This window comes from Crocodylus porosus, unplaced genomic scaffold, assembly GCF_001723895.1.
Source record: "Crocodylus porosus isolate Cpor-Errol unplaced genomic scaffold, CroPor_comp1, whole genome shotgun sequence".
NCBI classification, from domain to species: domain Eukaryota; kingdom Metazoa; phylum Chordata; order Crocodylia; family Crocodylidae; genus Crocodylus; species Crocodylus porosus.
The window spans coordinates 32,281,400-32,296,095 of NW_017728949.1; the positions used below are offsets into that span (position 1 = coordinate 32,281,400).

The 14,696-nt window shown below is 40.7% G+C and overlaps 1 protein-coding gene across 1 annotated transcript in view; it reads right to left on the reverse strand.

Moving 5' to 3' along the window:
- ITGAV (integrin subunit alpha V) overlaps positions 1 to 14,696 on the reverse strand; it is a 73,718-nt gene that overhangs the window by 4,958 nt on the left and 54,064 nt on the right. Inside the window, exons 21-26 of the mRNA XM_019554036.1 lie at positions 12,621 to 12,713; positions 11,377 to 11,456; positions 6,867 to 6,947; positions 5,533 to 5,638; positions 4,412 to 4,570; positions 1,929 to 2,042 (exon numbers count right to left, since the gene is read on the reverse strand). Of these exons, the coding sequence (XP_019409581.1) occupies positions 1,929 to 2,042; positions 4,412 to 4,570; positions 5,533 to 5,638; positions 6,867 to 6,947; positions 11,377 to 11,456; positions 12,621 to 12,713 (633 nt within the window). The remainder of the gene's footprint in view (positions 1 to 1,928; positions 2,043 to 4,411; positions 4,571 to 5,532; positions 5,639 to 6,866; positions 6,948 to 11,376; positions 11,457 to 12,620; positions 12,714 to 14,696) is intronic.

Sequence of the window (14,696 nt, forward strand, 5' to 3'; positions counted from 1 at the left end):
CGCTGCCTCTCTCTCCAAGGAGCGGGCTGTGGTCATGGAAGCCAAAGCCTTCCCGATAACACCAGCGCCGCAGTCTTTGGTTCACCGCGTGGATCCTCCTCTCCCTCCTCAGCCCATAGCCCGAGACTGGGAGGATGGACGAAAATAATGGGGAAATCAATGAAGTATCTATAACTTTGCTGTCTTTTGGCTGATTCAGAAGAAACTTGCAGGGATGGTAGGCTCTGGTAAGAGCATTACACGTGCCAAGGTTCAAGATGAGGGTGTAGGGGTTTCTGGGAAACAGCACCTCAAACTGCTGACAAGCAAAACTCACGACCCAGGTGACACTGTGTGTGTGTTAAGGCACAGAAGGGTGAAAACTGCAGGGATAGTAGCCCCTGTTGAGGCCACAAAGCCTGCCAAGTTTCAAGGAGATTGGTACAGGAGGTTGGGGGAAACTGGACCCCAAATTCTTGAAAGCAAAACTCGTGTCACATGCAGGCGTCACACTAGTTTCCCTATGGCCCCCATGCCCCAAGACAGACACAGCTGCATGAGCACCTATTACATGAGTTTTGCCTGTCATCAGCAAGAGGTGCAGGGCCCCAGAACCCCTGCACCTATCTCCTTGAAAGCTCACAGGCTTTGTGGCCTCAGCAGGGGCTACCATCACTGCAGTTTTCACCCTACTGTGGCTTAACCTCCCCCATGAGTTTTCCTTTCAGGATGTTGAGGTACAATTTCCCAGAAACCCCTGCACCTATTACCTTGGCATGTGTCATGCTCTCAGCAGAGACTACCATCCCTGCAAGTTTCATCTGAATCAGCCAAAAGACAACAAAGTTATAGATATTTAACTGATTCCCCATTATACCCTATGGCGGGATCTCTGAATCTTTTCTGAATTGGTTTGGAAGCTCTGAATCAATTTGGAAAGCCTAAAGCAGGGGGTAGGCAATATTTTTTGGCTGGAGTGCTGAAAAAAACCACAATGTCTACCTTGGAAGGTGCCAGAGTGCTGACATGCCAGAGCCCAGAGCAGCTGTTTTCAGCCTCCTGGCTGCAGCCAGCCCACAGAGCCTGGTGTTCTTGTAGCAGGGCTTGCAGCCTCCCAGCTGCCTGCTGGGAGCAGCTGCTGAGAGTCTGGGCTGCCGGTGGCACGCCAAGCAAAATGGCCTTGCGTGCCATGCTCAGCATGCGTGCTGGGGGTTGCTGACCCCTGGCCTAAAGCTTCCAGTGATTTGATTCGGATTCGTAGATTCGGCCTCCATATCATCCGAATCATCTTCGAATCTGAATCATGATCCGAAGCTTTGCAGAGCCCTACCTGCTATTATGTATGATGGTCCCCACTCTCTTCCCCTCAACAGCTAGCACTATTGACTCCTTTTCTAAAGAAACAAACTGCCCTACATTCCCTATGGACAGTGGCTCCCTTGAGAATTCAGCTGCTCAGAGAGTTCTCTTACTCTCTCAGTTGCTTTTGTTTGGAAGATAAAACAAGGTCCAAAGAGAGAAAGTCCATTAGAAAATATACTTTTTGATGTCTCCATGGTTCAGCTAGTAGGATATATCCAGCCCTTGCTCACCTATTCCACTTCTACTCAGTTATTCTCTTTTCCTGCATCTCACTCACACAATAGGCCAACTTCTAAATCCACAAAATAAAGCAATAAATGGAAATTGTTGAAAAGGACCTCAAAGCCATTGTTTATTTGTATAGCACAACCTTCAGACCTGCAGATAACTACTAAGACAATGTCTACTTGATTGTACTGGAAGACATATTCCACCGAAAACAGAAACACACTAAGGAAAAAACAATTATAAGGACCCACAAGATATGCTCTTTCAATATAATTTTTTGAAAGTTCTCATCTTTCCATTAAAAGTCCTACATACAACAGTAGACACACATTACTACAAGAAACTAGTACAAAGCTTACCAAAGTATGTACATCTCCTTCAATGGCAGTTATATCCCTTCGACTGATGTGATGGTCACGGCTTTCTTCCCCACGAAGTGTTTCATTCTTCTCATCTTCTTTAGGAGTAGAAATCTATTGCACCAAGAAAGACTCAGTTTAATAAACAGCATGTACTATGTTCTCTGTTTTTACAAGCTACTAAATACAATGGATACAAGAATAATTTTACACCCATTGCTGACAGATGGTCACCTAGGGGATAAAACACAGGACCACTTTGACTCCAGAGAGCAGCATTAAAGCATGGTTTGGCATAGAGCACCACCCCTGCCAGGGGAATGTTAGGTGGCCCCAAACAGACTACAGCTAGGATGCCAGGCTAATTCTCTGCTCCTGCAAAAAAAAAGTCTTGGGATCTTTATTAATTATTACTAATAACGATTATAACTGGAAATGTACATAACTTGAGTTACAAGTCAATAGTTGGCTATGCTATTAGACAGTATTACACAAGCTCTTTTCTCAATGGTTGCTTTTTGTATGTTTCAGAGAAAACAAAAAAGCAATTGTGTAAATGGATTTTTCAAAACGCAAGACTGTTTTCTCACTGTGACACTACGGCAACCCCCCCCACCTCAGAAAAGCCCTCATCAGCTGCACAGTGAAACCATTATAAAATTAACTTCAGTGGTGTTATGCCTGAAGCATCATCATGAAGAAATACAAAATGAGCTCATCAGAAAAACTTCCCAAAGCACAGGCAGACCCATACTTTCTCTCGCATTGGCTCTGCCAGTACATGCAAGAGAATGAAACCTATTTGCCTGCCTGCATTTCTAGTCTCCCTAAATTCCTCTCTAATTTGCAATTTCAAGATGTTCAAACTGAAACAACATACTGCTCTCTGCCTCCCTAGATCACTAATGCAGAAATCTACATAAAACTTAAAACGTAGTAGTAATCCATTCCCTGTCTCCCCATAACTAAACACTCCCAACATTGCATACTGTTTGCAGTACATCAGCCAGCTGAATTAACAGACCATTAACTAATGTCAACAGAGGTTTCATGCTTGGTAGAACAGATTCTGTCAACAAAAACTTTCAGCTTAAGAAATTTCCTGTTGAAGGGTTTCCCCTCAGTACTTCAGAGATCTTTTATTCTTAGAAATTAGCAACTCACTATATTATAGAGTCTCTATATAGACTCTAAATGCATACAGGCACTCATACTCCATCCCACCTAAATCCATTATTAAAGGAGATGCCACCATGCTATTTAAAGGCTTTAGTTCTTCTAATCTTGGAATTTTGTTCCCAAATTTTACATAAGCCAATTAGATAGTTTCTATTAACTTTATATATGTAGAATTACCTTTTATTTCTTAAGTGGATTTGAATTCACATTACTACATAAGACATAGGGAAAATGGATGACAAATATATATATATTTAATATACATTTTCTAACCTACTTCATAAGAATAAAAGAACATTCCATGCAAAGAACACATACAGAATATCTTACCTTAGTCCAGGTGTGGCCAGCCTGTGGTATATGTGCCACAAATGGCACAGGCAGCCCCTATCTGTGGCATCCAGTGGATCAGTGAGGGGGCAGGCAGTATAGCAGGAGATAGGGCAGGGATCAGAAAGCAGAGCACAGATTACAGAGGGAAAGGGGACTGGGGGGGCAGGGGGCTTATTTTGTGCATGCCAGATTAAAAAAAACAAAAAACAATTGGGCCTCACTGCCTTTATATTGTGGATATGTAGACAAAGAATTCTTGCCATTTTTTTTTTGGAATTACTAATGCCCACTGCATCCTGTTCCAACCTCATTATTAAAAACTTTTCTTCCAGCTTCCTTATTCTAACCTGCTATTTCTTATCTGCCATTTCTTTGTCTTGTCTTTTTTATGAAAAGGGGAAATTATCTTGTTCTGGGCTCTGCAAAGTCTGCATACTTTTGTGACACTATTAGTTTGTTCCAAAATCCATTGAAGTCAATGAAAAACCCACACTGAACTCCCTTGGTTTTGGACTAGGTCCTAGATAAATAAATTAGATAAAGGAACAATAACAAAATAGCCCTCAGAAATCCAAACAGGTATGTCTGAAATGTTTCTATTTAAATCTAGGGTAAGTAAAATTCCATTGCTTTGGACTGAAAACTAGGACATGTGAGTTAAAAAGCATTTTGTATAGTAGGTCTGAAGTTCTAGTTGAGAAACCATTTACTATCTACTCTTCCAGCTGGCTTCTACCTATACAAGACACTGTAAATTAGCAAATAACGGGGAAAATAAAGGAAGGATAAATAAAAGTAATGGAGGAAAGGTAGTTTTGCAAACACTGTAAAAATATAGCAACTGCTGAGAATGTAAAATAACCATCAGCACATCTGCTACAAGATTGTTTTCTTGTTTCCAGATTTTATGCAGCCAAGAGACAGAAAAAGTACTCCATTCAGAGCATAACATTAGAAAAGTCCTTGCTTACCCTAATTTTCAATGGGTTGATCTCTGTATCCGAAGTGCAGTTCATGGGTCCATCAATTTCATATTGGACTATATACAGCAAGGTATTGTTGTTATATTTGTAAGGCCACTGAAGATTCATCATGACCTTGCTAAAGGCACTTGGACCATTGTTTCTCAGCTAGTGAGGAAAAGAAAAAGACTGAAAAACTATCCTCTTTGTTAGAAGGCTAGAGCTTCTAATCTACAATTTGAACTGAGACTTGGATGAAGGTGCACCAGAAGGATTCTCCTCCCCACCACAACTGACAGTAAAACAGTATCAACACTATTACACAGATTTTAAAAAAAGCCTCTAAGAAGCTAAACTGTAAGTTACCTTTAATAAATTGCTAAAAAGGAAGTTTCTTTTGAATAAAGTTAAGAAAGATTCTTTATTCGGCCTTCAAGGAATTCCTTTTTTAAAATGTACTACCCTGCATGAAATCAGGCACATGTTGTATATTTTTTGCACGTACATGGTATATCAGATATAGGGCAAGCACAGTTTCTTTAGTTAGGTGGTACTGCATCAACTGTATATCGTATATTAACTTGAACCATCTTCATTCAGATAGCTCTTAGAATAATTTCATTACCACAATTAATTGAATGCAGATGAAATCTCTACAAACAGATTCTTCAAGAGCAATTTCTGAGGGAAAAAGCTTTTATAATAATGACTCACAATAGAGAAAGTACATCTAAACTATCCGAATAATTTATACAGTGACTAGTCACTTTACTGAATACTCTGCTGCATGATATACCACAGTACCAAATAATCTGTCTAGATCTGAGTGGTCAGTGACAACATGAACAGTTGTTATGTATAAGGTAACTGATGCAAGAAACTGGGGAATTCCTTGTTCCTCCAAATTCCTACCCCTACAACACTGTACAGTTGACTCTATTAATTGTAAGGAGGCACAGACTATGGACTGGCTCACAGTAGCAAATTATTAAATTCCTATCAAACACCAAGATGAAGAAAAGCGCATTTGCTGTATATAGAAAATGTAAGCGAAAGTATTTCTTTCTTTGCATCTTGCTACTTATTAGCCATCCACATCTGGGAACCTCAAATGAAAAATAATTAAATACCTCATAGATATGCTGAACGAGAGGTCCTATATCTTCTTCTGTCTCTGGATTCTCCTTAGGTTGCCAGTTTGCAATTGGGAGGAAGATGTGATCAGGAGAAGACACGCTGAACAGTGAAGGGAACAAATAGTAATTATCCAAAGTTAAGCCTAATATGTGACCAATTCCTAAAAGATGACCTTAATGCTTTTAAAATACAGATCTGAGGGGAAAAAAAGTACAAAGTATTTAAAAATAAAACACTGATTGACTGCCTTCACATTTCCATGCTACATACTGGAAAATGCAGAAGTTGAACAGAGGATTTGCTGTAATGAATGGTTGATCATCTTTGCTATACAGTATTATTCTATTATCAACATACTTCATTAATTACAACAATGAATGCAGGGTTCTATGTGAAAAATACCTAGTGAGGCTTAGGGAAATCTGGTAAGTACAGCTACTTGTGGTACTTAAATTTAACCAGCATCTGAAACACCAGAGCTGGTGACAGTGCACAATGAGTTTCTTCTTTTTTAAGCAGGACGTTTTACCAGCATCAAGAAAACAAAAAATGAATAAAGCAGCATCTTTCTGATGCGCATTTGAAATTAAAGAAAATAGGGCATCGCAGGTGATTCTTACTTTGCTAAATAACGTGCTAAGTGTTAATGAGTAAGCAATGTCAGAAAACAACTTCTTCCCTGAAAAAATATCAGAATATATTTGAAGAATTTCTGTGCCTTTTTTGGCTAAAAAAACCCAACTTTTCTGAGTTATTAAATTATATACATATTCTGGGAAAGAAGGATTTTGAGCTGATTTGCTGGTTAGGAAGATCATATACTTTTTACATTGTTTTCTGTAAATTACAGAGAGAGGAAGTCATTACGGAAGTCAATACAACTTCATGGATATTCTGTAACTTTAAATTTGCTTTTTTCAACCTTAAACTAAAAGTCAAAGAAAATTCCAGCTCATTAAAATTCTATTTTTTGTCTGAACTGTGATTTTGCAGCATGTTCAGATGGAGTAACTTATTCATTTATAATTTTTTAATGCACTGTACAAATGAAGGGTAAACATTTTCAAAAAACACTAAAGCCCAAGACCCATTCTGAAAATTGACTTAGGCTGATTAATTTGGTGTGCCCTGAAAATGATTTGTAGACCAAAAGTTGACAAGATAGCCATGTTTTGTCTCATTTATACACCATTCAACACATGAGACCCTAAACAGACAGATTTGAAAGGAAGTTTGAGAAATAAAAACAAAAAACAAAAATCAAGGAAGCAAAAAAGGAGATGGGGGAAGGAGGAAATATTTTTGCTCAATTCAGATCAGCACTTACCCTCTAATTTCAACAGCTGCTAAGATGGCTAGGTCAACTTGGTAAGATGTTAGTGGGCTTATATTTTCAAACAGATTGGAGCTGTAAGGAAGGTAAGTTCATTTGTTAAATGGCGTGGAAAAGTAATTAAAAGACACATGCATACATTATTTAATATCAGTACAAGTTCTGGACCATTATACCAAAAAGGAAAGATATAAAAACTGGAGTCTAGACATTCTGGTCTAGCCACTGAGGTATCATCTTAGGGGCATGAAGAAACCTTAAACTTGCCAGTAAATACAGTCAAGGTTTCCACCAGCAGTGAAAGGTCAGTAATTGGCACAAAGCTGACTCAGCTGAATCTGGGAGTCCTCTTAGTTCAACTGTGTCCTTGCCCGGCACCTGAGGCAATCCACAAATAACACCAAGCTGTTCTCAAACTATCACCACTGGCACTCTGGCCCCTAGCTAGTCATCTTAGGTTAGAAAAGGCCTTAAAGTACTCAGATTTGGCCTCTTTTTAACCCCAGGGCAACCTTCAGGTACTTGTAACTGTGCTAGGAGGCTGCTCTGACATACTGTAGTTACAGTGCATTGGAGCAAACTTGATAAATCAGGTCTTGTGAAGCATGGTCATTATTGCACTCTGGCAGTCTCCCGCGTCTCATGTATCAGCATCCCCACACTTCAAAATGGCAGTGGAGGCACTTGACATTTGACAAGCTTCAGTTAAAGTGCCCCTGCCACCATTTGGAAGCGCAGGGATGCTGATACACAAGACGCTGCAGCGCTTTAAGAGCAGCTCTCTGAGCCGTCCTAATTAAAGCACTCCCCTCAACCCCAGAGCACATGTAAAAGTGCCCTTAGAGTCATCTGTGTATCCTGTGCCCCAACTGCACTTGTCTCAGTTTTATAGAGGAGGTAACTGAAACACTAAGATTAAGTGACTTTCCCAAGGGTCACTAAGTGGGCTAGTAACAGAGCTGGGCTTCCTTGTTTCATCCACTAAACCAAGCGTGTCAAATTATTTGGCCCCAGGGGCTGGATGACTCATGAGGGCCAGGTCCCTGGGCTGGATCAGGCCCACGAACCCCCCACCACCTTAGCCCGCAAGCCTGATTCAGTGCTCTGAGCATCCACCCAGGCTGGTATAGTCGATACCAACATCAGCAAATACCATGGATAACACAGCCTGGGTGGGACCCAGCCCCAATGAGTATTATGGGTGGCACACACCCCAGGCACTGAGCATGGAGCCGGTTTGGTGCAGAGTACGAGTCAATGAGGCAGCACTGCAGGCTAGGTTAGGGGGCTCTGTGGGCTGGATCTGGCCTGCGGGGCATGTTTGACATCCCATGTATGAGACAATGCAGCTCTCCAGCATGATTTCCTACATTTATGCTATCTTTTCATAGCTGTTGTAATGACAAGTTACAGGTAGCAAGACAGTATTTTCTTCCTGACCAATACATATTTCACCATCTTGGAAGCTAGAATAATTACACCACTGTATCACATAATGCCTTTGAACAAGTGTCTGTGTGAACTACAGACTTCCCATTGAATCCTCTGAATTTTGTATGATTATGCCCATGACCGTGTATTTCATGGTATAATGCAACTCTGCTCTCAGATTGCATCAACATGCCTGTGTTCAGAGATCTGGTTCTTAGGTGCGTCACCGTAAGAAAAAGGAATATCAGGAAGCATCTAGTCATATCACAAAGATTATTTACTTGCTAATGGCTCTTATCCAGTGCAAAGGCCTTTTTGTGCCTACAGTCCACAGAGGGTAGAAGAGAAAATCCCCAAAGAGCTAAACTGTAAACTTCAGTATGGACATGGCAAGAACTCTAAGAAGGGCATGCTGATGGAAAGAATTGACCAGGAGGAAATATCTTGGCCCTGGACTCTGGAGTAGCTGAACCATGGGGCCTCACTTCTCAGGACTATTCAGGAAGTTTGCTCCCTGAAAGTGTGTCCAAGAAGCTGTCTTCAAGACTCTGCTCAGACCCGGATGACTTGAAGTTACAGGAGATAAAAGCTTGGCTTAAACACAGCAGGCTGGTTTTCACCATTAAGGTACTCGTCCTAAGGGAACTTAGCCAAGGGTTGTAACAGATAAAATACCTCTGAGCGAAGTGAAAGGCACATAATAAGCTAGTAGGACACATCTCCTACATACAGAACTGCAGGGGTATTATAACCACTCCTTGATCTGTTACATGTCACTACATACTGCAGTCCCCCCTCTCATTCTGTGGACGCAGGTTTTATATTGTCTTGTTTGTTTACACATCACTCTCCAAAACAGATTAATAAGATAAGATGTGCATCCCTTCTTTACATTAACTTTTACTGTATTATTCTAGGGTTGATCAGTTCCCTCACAAATGATTTTTCTCCTGAAAGTCTGAAGGTAAAACAGAATGAGGGAAGGTCTCAGAGCTAGATACTGGGGAATGATTTTGGATAAGGCAGAAGTCAGGAAGAAGAGTTTCTTCAGATAGGAACAAGAGAAATACTGTAGCACCTTCCCTCAGTGAGCAACACAACTAGTCATGCTGATTCCCCACACATAAGCAGGAGCAGCCAGGGGAAGGCTGGTGCAGGGGGGGAAAGAGAATCTACAATGACTATTCATTCCTCCTGTAAGGGAATCAGAGAGTCTAGCTGATGAGGAAGATGCCTTGTGGCTCAATAGTTACTACCTTTTCCAAGGGGAGGTTAAGAGTTATATGCTACTAGCCAAAGCACACCATGCCATAGCATACTAGCTGATAGAGAGGAAAATTGAATCAGACAGTAATGTGAGATCAAAAGGTTTATAGTACTGCCAATCATCAAGGCAAACTACTGTATCATTAAAATAGCATGAAAGGGTTAAAGCTATTTGGCATATCTGTTCTGGAAATGAAAACTGTATATATGGATGAAAATAATCCATTCATTGGGTTAAGATAACAAAGTCCCTCTGACAAATTTAGTGTGACAAATTCAGCTGATGCCCCAAGAGCTGCATTTCAAGCTGTGAATTAGTTAAGAGATGAAAGTAGTAATCAGACATACTCCTTTCAGCTGTGCATCTCAAGAGTCTTGAAGTTTTCTTCAAACAAGCACACAAAATATACTCCACTAGTATGTTCTGGGCACAATAACTTCTAGCAAAGGTATTGTCATATTCTGTTTTTATTACAGCATTGCCAAGAATCCTCCATTTAAATGTCAGGATGTGTTATGCCAAGCATAGCATATGCAACGAATGGTCCCTGTTTTGAACAGCATTTTCAGATAACTCACACGTGGAGCTAGCACTTCGCAATCAAAAGTGTATGCACTGAATATTTGTGAATGTTAGCAAACAGCCTACTGTGCTCTTAGGGTGTGCATACATGGCACAATGTAGTTGTGCAAATACCTGAGCAAGTTCAGGGGCCCAAATAAACAGCTTTACCTGGACTAATTTACTACTGTTTAGAGCTAGCTTGTGTGCCTCTGTACAGCTTTACATTGAGGTATGCAGACAATACCCCTTAGAACGGCTACAGTATCCAAGCAGAGCATCAGTCTTGGAACTGAAGCTTGTTAGGGCAGGGGTTGTCAACCAGGGGGTACACATACACCCAGGGGTACTTGAGAAGGCCCCAGGGGGTATGTGTGAGCAGGTGGGGGCAGAAAGCTGCCACGCACCATCCTGCACTGCTGCACAGGGACCGCCCACCTGGCTGGACACGGGAGGTGGGGGAAGCTCACACGTGGCAGTGGCCGCTCCTCTGCATTTGGCCACATGCCACCCCCCACCCTGGTGTCCAGCCACCAGGGGTACACTGCTCCGTGTCCAGCCGCTGGGGGTATACCGATGCAAAGAGGCCAAAAACTCCTGTATTAGAGCACTGATTCTCAACCAGGGTGCCACAAGATCCCTTCAAGAGTGCTGTGGGATGCCATACTACAGTTAGATGTACAAACACCTACCTATGATTCACAAGATAAACCCAGAGATTTCAAATAGGAATCCATAGCATCAATGACATTTTGATCTCTTTTGGTATTTCTGAGATCTTTGCAACAGAAAAATTACTCTGTACTTTTTCCTCTGTATTTTTGGACTATTTCTATAAGAGCACTTTTCCAAGGGGTATCTTGAGTCTAATGAGTGATGTCCTTATGTCAGGACATAAGCAGACAGGAGATTAGAACTTTGGTCAGAGTGCAAAATATGAAATTTCTCACCAAATAATTCAAATGCTTTTGTCCCCACCATCACTTAAGAGCAGTGCCACATTTGTGCCACAACAAGCAAAATGGCTATGAAGAAAAGCCAACTGCATGCAAACAAGGAAACAGTTCACAAGTTTTATCCAAGTTAATTAAACCCATGATGAAACATTTACTTAGCAGAGCAGGAAATTATGTTCAATTGTAAATGTTCTATTCATAGTCCAACTATTTACCAGGATATCTGTTTCAAAGCTAGCTACAGTGTTCAGTTGATTGGGAGAGAGGAGGTTAACATCTACTTGCATACCTCCGGATTTGTAAGTCAAACTTCACAGAGGTGTCCATCTCTGACTGCTGGTGTACACTGAAACGCAGCCCAGCTAACAGCTTAAAAACAAAGCGGTCAAAGGTTAGTGGAAATGAGGTAAAGCTCATAACAAAACTTTCTTAGCATTACTGCATTTCACTGAAATTGTGCAAGGCCCAGTGTCATGGGAGAGAAAGCGGCAGATGGAACTGTCAAAAAGGGTCATTTGATGAACTCAGACTGGAAATGTATCCATCCCACTTTGGGATTAGCTGTCATATAGCTGACTTCAAAAAACAAGGCACAATTTGTCACATGGTCTAATAAATTAAATGCAGATATGACAGTTGACAAAACAGGTTCTGATTGCCAGCTCTGCACTAAATCACTGCATGACACATTTACATTGATATTTAGTGCCGACTCTAAGGATCATCTTCAACCAGCCCCTTCTTGTAATGCTTTTTGCACAGACATCTTCTAGAAGTCAACCTGTTAGTTACTTCTGCTTGACACATAGCTATGGGATTGCAACTGGAAGACTTCTTGTGCCTGCACTTCCAAAGTCCAGGTTCTGAACACAACTGCAAAGAGATATGGGCTAGAAACATGGTCTAACCGTATGTACCCAAGTTCAGCAGAGTTGTGGAGGGCTGGACTACTGCCAAGGGTTGAGCTTTTTGAGTTTTCAATGCAAGGTCTCTTGGTATGGGTTTAAGGGTAGCCTTAGGGTTGACCCCAGCTAGCTATGTAGACATATCCTTAAATCTTTTTGCTTCTTAGCTCGTGTGTCATTAAGATGGCTGGAAGTTATTTTTTCACTTTTGTACCTTGAAATGCATGGGTGAAAAATGCTAGACTTTTAGTAAAGCTACATTATCAAATCTATATACATTATTTTTTAAATGCAAACTTCCAATGAATTATCAGAATATTTTCTTTGAACTATTTTAACATGTGGGTGAGCAATGCTGAGACCTAAATATCACACAGATTTAATAGTCTAGCAAACTATAGATCATCTTCTGAGATGACCTGGCAACACCAACACCAGAAGAAATGGCCTATGCAGAATACTGGGAACAGACCATACAAAAAGGTTGGACTGGAGACACGGCAAAGATGATCTTCTAGCAGTATGAATGCAACTTTTCTTCAAAGAGTACCAAAACATATTATAGATCTGTAAAGTGTCATCTTCACCCGTCTTTGAACCCCCAGGAACCCACTTGACTAAGTCTTACTTTAGTTTTGGCCTTCATGGGATTTCCCAGGTCACAGACTACCAAGCGAGTTTGATTTTCAGTCTTAAATGCACATGACAGTCTTGCTAAAGCCTGTAATAAAACAGAGGGGAATATATAGAAGTTCAGTGCAATACCTTTTGTTATTTGAATGGAAGGAACAAAGCTGCAAGCATGATGCATTCATCAAAATGTAATATCCCAGTCTTAATAAAAATGTAATGCTTTCTGTACCAGTCCACTTGAAACAAGACCCAGGATACACAGAGACAAATACCATACCAGGCTGAATAAATGACAACCACTGTAACAGTAACTAAGACATGGATGAGGAGTCACTTTCTTAGGTACCACAAGTGGGGGGAAAAGGGACTGTCCAACTTTTGTCTAAATCTGCCATGATCCCACAAACAATCACCAAAGTAGGAAGGTAAGTTGTCTCATCAAGAACAAGATTTGCTTTAAATCTAAAGTTCTTTGCTCCCTGATAGTTCTCCTCCTTAGCTGCACAACTGAGGTTAAGGAAGGTAGAAAGGAGTGCAAGGAAGGACCACCTTGGAAATCACTTTGAGTGAGCATGAAAGACAGAACAGTCTAGTCAGCCTTGATTACCAGACCTCAAGTCCAAAGGTTTTTCATCCTTAGCATTTTTTCAACTTTTTAACCAAATTAAACAACCATATGGACCAACTGCATGATGAAAAGCTGAGATGGAGGAAATTTTGGAAGCATAGGCACAAACTAAGAGCACCACGAGACAAAGCATTACTGGGAATTTAAGAGAAACTTTGAGAATGAGGGCTGCTATTTAGACATTCTATCCTTTTGTTGCATTATTTTGCCTGTTCCAGCACAATGCAAATAAAAATGCATTTAATGGTTACTTGTGTTCTCTCCAAGGAAAGATAAATTAAAGTAGCTATTAGGAAGTTTATCCCAGTATACACACAGTATGCACAAGGTAGCTGAGGCCCCCACATTTACAAATGATTCTTCAGAGACAGAATATCCTGCAGAACCCAGCATTTTAATTTTTTCTTTGTCATTACTTGTGCAAAAAGGAAGGAACTGGAACTTAGTATTATCGTCTCTTAGATTTGCTCACCTCTTTCCCCAGAATATGAGGTGTTGTGCATTTGAATTAAATAGCAAGTGCAGTATTCAAAGACTAACAGAAAAAACACTCTGTTTATTAATAGCTACTGTTCACAGCCTATCCACTGTTGCTAGACACCTCTCTACTAATCCAGAATCATCTGCCAAAGAAGTTATTGTGACAACTTGAGGGCTGAAACAGAATACCTGAAATTTGTTGAGCAGAAACACTAGGGTTAAGAGGAAAATATTAGTGCATAATAGTTCATAAATCTTGATCTAGATGCACTTCTTAAAATAGTTCACTTTTGGAAGCTCCTCTGTGAAAGGTGGAAGTGTTCTGCTGCTGACATCCATACTTTGCGAACAAGCCTATATGAGTTCAGCAAGAGAGTGAGTGTGCCAGACAGACCTCTTTTGTGACACTTACAAAACAACTAGAAACAAATCAGACACTGGAGTCCTTGTAAGGATGTCTGTTTCAGTGAAATTTCTAGGCCGATTTCTTAGACTAAAGGGGCTGGGAAAAGGCATTTGGCTTAAGTTTGAGCCCCTCCTGTAACCTAACTACTTCACAGGAAGGAATCTGGTCACAAAACTTACCTCATTGTTACGAACAACACCAATGAAATCTGCTTGAGGTGGAATGACAACAAAGAGTTCTGCTTCATAGGCTCCTTCTCCTTGGTTCTCAGCATCGACAATCAGAGTTAAAGGATTGTCATCACCAATATAGATCTGCTTTTGATCGCTACAAAGGAACAGCGAGTGCTAATGTGAATATTCCATTTCATTTTTTAAACAAGTTACGTCTAAGAACCAGAATCTAGAAGCATTCTGACATTGCAATAGAACAAGAGAGCATCATGGCTCACCAGTAAAATATTCTTGAAATGTAACGAGTCAAGAGCATTGCAAAACTTTTTCAAGAAAATCTAGAGGGTCAACAGAAAGGTCAACGAAAACAATGGAACAAATATC